The 6,469-nt window shown below is 54.3% G+C and overlaps 1 protein-coding gene across 1 annotated transcript in view; it reads left to right on the forward strand.

The window, feature by feature from the left end:
* The window catches only part of CNTN4 (contactin 4), a 266,241-nt gene that overhangs the window by 213,385 nt on the left and 46,387 nt on the right, over nucleotides 1-6,469 (forward strand). Inside the window, exon 10 of the mRNA XM_023533299.1 lies at nucleotides 5,358-5,367. Within this exon, the coding sequence (XP_023389067.1) occupies nucleotides 5,358-5,367 (10 nt within the window). The remainder of the gene's footprint in view (nucleotides 1-5,357; nucleotides 5,368-6,469) is intronic.

Genomic DNA, 6,469 nt, shown 5'->3' on the forward strand with positions numbered 1-6,469 from the left:
TACGGGGCTGGGAAGAGCTGACCTACCCTGCAGTCGTTAGCACATGCCTTGCACATATTAGGCGCCCTGTAACTATTGAATGAATGAATGAATGAATGAATGAGTGAACGAACGAGTGACTAGGCAACATAACCAGGTCTCCTTTCCAGCATATTAGAATCATCTTATTCTTGCAGCCAGTTCATGAATTGGCTCAATGGCAAGGCCCCTTTGAGATTCTTGAACGGCGTGGAACCACCTCTTCTAGCCCTTTCTGTCTGTGAAGGACACCGGAAAGGGGAGATTCTTGGTCAAGCCGAGGCCCAGGAGCCCGAGCCCCACCCCACCCCACAACGTGGCCACCCCACAGGCTCAGCAAATTCGTGTGATTAAAGCAGCGGCTGCGCAGGTTAGTAAGTGGCACACCAGGGGGCATTAGAAGCCCTGGGCGGGGCTCGGTGACAGGGGCAGGCTTTGGTGTCTGGTCTCATGCACCAGCTCCAGCCCTCTGACCTGTGGGCCTGGGACACACAGGCCGTGACCCGGACAGACTCGTCTTATTTTCCTCCTCTATGAAACAGCAAGTCCTGCCGGTGGTGAGCGTAGAACTCTCTCTGCAAAGCACCCACAGCCCCCGGCACCGAGCAGCTGCCTCGAAGGGTGTCAGTGTCCTCCCGCCCGGGGCCCCTTCGCCTCCCGTCTCCTCCGCTACCGCTCGCCCAAGCGCGGTGTCCCCAAGCGCGGTGTCCCCGAGCGCGGTGTCAACTCTGCCCCTGACCGTGGCTCCCAGCAGCACTGGGGGCTGAGAGGTCAGTCGCTCTCCTCTCTGAGAAAGTCAGTCGTGACTGGAGACCCGCTTCTTCTATCTATGCCGTTTACCCTTGTGCGTGGATGATAAAACCCGCAAATCGGTGTTCTCTGCAGGCAAAACTCTTCCGACCACAGAGCGCCTCGCTCATGCCAGGCCTTTGACAAACAAGCCCCGCCTGCCCCGAACCCTGTTTTTCGAGGGACGGCGGTGCGGGCAGCCGGAGTCTGTGATTGATCTCTGAGTGACTTGTACTTTATCAAGGGGCTGATATGATTTCCCGTGTATCTGATTAACCTTCTCTGTAAGCTCGCTATCATTTCTGTGATGCCAGCGGATTATTCTGGACTTGAAAGATGGATATCAGCTCCTTTTAATCAATAGCCTACAAAAGGTGTCACCTGGCTCTGCCCGTGGTTGGTTATCTATGATGCCTGAGCGGAAGGGTGCTGTCATTTGTCGAATAACCTGATTTAATTTAAAGCACCTAGGAAGTGCAGTTGCCTTTATTTTGAAAACAGTATAGAGAACAATACGTCAAGTCAGGTAAATACACGCTCGTTTTCCGTTAGAAAGAGAATAAGAGGCACAGGACGGGCTCGGCGACGAGCTGGCATGGAGAGGGAAGTGGGGGTGCAGTGCGTGTGAGGCGGCACCCCAGCGTGGGAGCACTGATGAAGTGTCACCAGGCCCTTGACTAATTTTCCATCCTCACTGGAGCGAGCAGGGTGCCGTGGACAGACAGAGCGGCAGAGGAGAGCCAGGGCCGCCCCGGGCCAGCGAGGGGCCACTCCCAGGGACGCCATCAGGACGGCCGGGGCTGGCGACGCGCTGTGCCCTCCCCTGGGTTCTCGGAGCACATGAATAGGACGTAAATTAGCCATCGCTCGTTACTCAGCCGTGCGGCCAACGCCAGGCTCCATATTCGAGATGACAGCTCCTGCGAGGCGGGGAGGGCCCTCAATTCTCAGGGGGGCCGGTCTTCCCGCAGGTCCGGACAGCATCCCGTCTTTTCGGGTGCCCCTGCCCACCCTGTGCTCTCTCATTGCCCATCCCCCTAATGTGAATACACCGTAATTCTGGCTAGAGTATCAGCCCACGGCCACCTGACCGTGACGATGCGGCACTGTTTCTCAGCGGTCAGTGGGGCAGTCACGAGCACTATTTTTTCTCTTTTGGGCCCGTCTTTCTGATTTCCCTACTATCTTTTGTTTGTTTATATTGTTTCTGTATATAGTTTTACAGCGTTTTGCAGAGTTTCTACTCACATGAACTCAACATGTGAATCGGGGGGACTGAGCCGCTTCCTCGGGGCGCCTCGGGGTTTTGTTCGTTTTTGGCCGTTCCTAGCGAAAGAATATTCTGCCTCCTGCTCGGGGACAGACCTCTCCCTGCGGAGCCCTAGAAGCCAGATCAAGGAAGGGAGCTGGAAGTCTCAGCATTTGCGCTGTAAACGTCCGCGGAATCCCTGCCGCCCTCGGCTGAGCCCCGTGTCCCTAGGCCCGTCCCCGCCCTCCACGACCTGCTCAGAGAGCGAGCCACTGGCACACGTCCGGGGCGAGGACGGTGGGCGCCGGGCCGCGTGGTATACGAGAGCGCGTCTGGGGACTCACCCGAGTCTGAAACACTCGGCCCATGCGCCCCCGCCTCCGTCTTCAGGGGGACCCGATGCCACCAGTTCCTGAATCTGGGGGGTACTGTAACGAGAGGAAGCCAGCCTGCCGCTCTGTCTCCGCGTCGCCAGCTCGGGACTCGGGGCTTCCTGTCTGCTCGCCGTCCACTCGCGCCCCGGCGCCCCCGGTTTTAGCGGTTATGCCTCCCAGGCTCCAACGAACGAATCCCTGTTCCACTATTTGAAGAGGCTCAGAGACTTCCCAGAATCCTAACAGTGTTGTTATAAAGAGGAAATGAGATAATTTCTGGAAGGAAGCCAGCACAGCGCTTGATACATAATCATAGTGATTATTTCTGTTGCTTTTTTATTATTCTGTTCTTGTAAAATCAGCTCAGTATGTAAATTATTTTTGACCAGCTCTCTATAGGCCAAGTAGCAGAGAAGGGGGAGGCCCTGTGAAATCGACACCTGTGTCATTTATCTGATTTATCCAGGTCCTGCTTGCCACTGTTCATAGTTTATTTGTAGAAACATGGGGACTGTGTGTGGGACACCCGGCCGCTGACACAGTGGAGACTCTAAATCCATGCTTGGCACCGTGCGAAGACCCCTCTGCACTAGAATCCCAAACTTTTGACGACAGATCGATACGACTGATCAATCCACTGAGGAATGGGTTGGCCATCGGAGGTTCAGGACGCCACCTCCCCACACGTGCCTGGTGTACGCGGTCCGGCAGTGCACAGCGGCCCAACCCCGTGAGGCGAGCAATCCCACAGCATGTGTGGCGATTCGCGCCCAAGTCCTGAAAGTCACTCTTAGTCCTTGTATGATTTCTGACCCCCAAAGAATTATCAAAGGGAAGACGAGAGGGGAAAACGAAGTTTTAAAAAGATGGCGTGTTTTAAAGCCAAAGACGGCACTCGGCTAAGCTTTGCTCAGACCTTTCATGTCCCTCAATAAAGCATATTTTGGGCCATGCCCCATAAACTACTCAAATAATCCATTAAGAAAGCTGTAGAAATCAGCATGGCACACTATCAGTGAGCTGGTTTAGTTATTCGCCGGTTATTAATCTTCTCAGCTCGGGGTCACATTGTCCTGTCTTCAGCATTTTTCACAGTGCCTGTTGATGTCCAGAGAGCTAATGGAGGTCCTGGGATGTGGACACAACAAGCATGATAATCTCTTGACTTGGTGTCACTCTGAGGACCGTCTTCAAACTTGGCGCATTGCCCTGGCAAGTGACCAAGAATGCACCTGTGCTGTTTCTCTGGGTGTTTGTACACTGTTCTGGCAGAGCGATGTCTGTGTTCTGTGATAATTTCCTTATGATCCTTTCGCCAGCGGAAAATAATTGGGAGCATCTGTTAGCATCTTCGGTAGCTGTCAATTTCGTTTCCTCTTCGGCTTCTCTATAAAGTTGAGGCAGGTTTCGTCGTTCCTCAGAGAACCACAGTATTTCTTTGGAGACCTCTTTGTATATTTTTCTCAAACTAAACTTTGCTCTCTGCTCCCCAAGCCCTGCGTTTTTCTTAGAAAGTTCCCGCAGTGGCCGCGCAGGGACCCAGACGCAGATGAGCTCAGTGGTGACATTGGTGACGATGATGACCGATTTGTATCGAAGACTTCAAATGCTCTAGTCATGTGACATGGAGCTGCGGGACTATTACAAGTCAAGAAACAAGTTAACCGACTGACAGGACCGGTGAGCTGCCCGTAACCAGTGAGCTAGCAAGCGGTAGAGCCAGAATTTGCATCCAGATATTTCTGGCCGCTCAGCTCTGTTTCTGAACCACTTCCGGTCTGAAAGAGCAGCTTTCTACCCCCAGAATATGCTCCGTTTTGCTACCGAAGTCTGCACAACACCTTTCAGTTCGGACCTATCTTTACACCGGAGAGTGGGAGGCTCTTTCTGCTTAGAATTTCCGTGAGAAAGTGTCGGCCGGTGCCGGGGAGAGCCCTGTCGGCCTCGTCGAGACGTGGGCATCGCTCTGAATGGAATGAGGAGTGAGACCCTCTCTGTCCTGCGAGATTCTTAGGAACGGCTGCTGATTGAGCATGTTACATAGCACGTGCCGGTCTCAAAACTTTCCGTTACTTTACTCCTTAAATCCCGTTTCTTCTAGCTCCTTCTTACACCCCGACTGCTGCAAGCTCCCCTGGTTCCAATACGTCGCATCACATTCCATCAGGATAAAAAGAGAATTAGGCAAAACTCATTTAGACCTAAACCCTGGCAGCCACCCAAACGCCTCCTTCCCGATGAGCTGAAGTGAGCAGTGAAATCGGTAACTTCTAGGGCTTTGCAGTCAAGCAGACCTGGGGTTGAATACCTGTTTGTCCCTCTAGTTACGGCTGTGGCCTGGGGATGCTCTGAGCCTCCTTAGGGGAGCCTCAGGTTCATTGTCTATTAAGAGGCGATCATGACCCCCGTGTCACAGAGCAGCGAAGTCTCACTGCTGGCGGTTCATTCGCGCCCCGGCCACTCACCTGGTTGCGTCGCTGCCACACCGTGTCTAAGGGACACGTGCTGAACAGAGACGCGGCCTCCGCCCCAGCAACGCTGCGTGTTAGCGAGGGCACAGCCGCGGGTCTTCGTCCAGAGCCTGGCCCATGGCAAACACAGAACACACAAAAGCCACGACGACGATGATGATAGTGAGCAGTGATGGTGACAGTGGCTGTCACGGTCTCGTCACCATTTCGCCACAATCTGAAATGGAAATCCCAGCCCGCGGGAACTGGGCCTCCATAGGAAATGCACGTGCTGTATTTTTTTCTTTGCTCTCTATGCAAATGACCCACCAGATAAGCACAAAACGGGAGGGAAACGTTTAATAAGCAGGTGACGCGGCCACCTGGACAAACACACGGCAGCGGTCGCTCTTGGTTGGAGTAACGAAGCTAAACGTTTCCACTGTTTCTCTTGAATCGGCCCCATTCAGTCTTCAGACCCCGTCCGTGGGCACCAGCCCCCAGCACCCCGGGACATGCCATGTCCGTCATCAGAGGCCAACAGTGTGGACGCCGCGTTTTCTCTGTCCGTGTTTCACCCCCTTGTCTAACCAGGTCCACGATTCTTTTGGAATTCGCCGCCTTTCTCGCGGGTCCGCGGCCGCCCCCCCACCTCTCGGGAAACCTGCGGGGGGCGGCCGTGCCCGGATGCCGTCCCGTGACTGCGAAGCCGGGATGCTGTGGGCGTGTGATGTACCTGTTGTGCCTTCGCGCTTAGCCGGAAGCGTCTGGCGATCGAACGCACACTCCTGTGCCCGAACCAAGAATGGCTTTGTCATTGCCACCGGCTTTTATCGAGTGGCCAACAGCGTCTTGGAACTGTGGCTTCCCACAGTGAGCTCAGAATGCCACCCTCTCCTTATCCGCGGAACGAGTCTCTCCTTTTCCTTTTTTTTTTTTTTTTTGCCCCCAAGCAAATCTTCGGCATCCATAGCAACAGCGAGAATAGCATCTCACATTTGGGTAGCACCTTATGGTTCATGAAGCGTGTTAAAACCCATTAACCCGGTTTGCATTTCATAGTCATCCTGGGATGCCAGAAACCATCACTTCCAAATTACAGATGAGAAAACTGTAGCCCAGAGATGTCGAACGTCAAACGACTTCCCGACAGTGATGCGCCCGTCTGCGTATCGGTGCTCTGTGGCCACACCTGGAAACCGGGTTCATGAGACACTGAATAGAGGGTTTTGTGCATCTCGTCAAACTGACATTCTAAGTAAAACCCGTGGCAACGTCAAAACATCTCTAACAGAAGCCTTTCCGCTTTGTGAGAAACAGCTCGCAGCTACGCTGTCTGGCTGGCATGGGCTCCGGGCCTGGGCTTCTCTGAGTGACGTGGATGTCCGGCCTCCTCCTAGCCCTCCAGCATCGTCCCCTCTCCTGGGAAGAAACGGCAGGGGCTCTGGCTGCCGTGCTGCAGGAGCGAGTGTTCGCTGTGGGAACGGTACTGTCTGGCGATGACCAAAGTCGCAGGTCCTGGTACAGTGTCTGATCGCTCGGGGCCCGTTTGGCTCCCTGCTCAGTGCAGAGAGAGCCCCCGTGGCGTC

This window comes from Pteropus vampyrus, unplaced genomic scaffold (assembly GCF_000151845.1).
Source record: "Pteropus vampyrus isolate Shadow unplaced genomic scaffold, Pvam_2.0 Scaffold100, whole genome shotgun sequence".
Taxonomy (NCBI): Eukaryota; Metazoa; Chordata; class Mammalia; order Chiroptera; family Pteropodidae; genus Pteropus; species Pteropus vampyrus.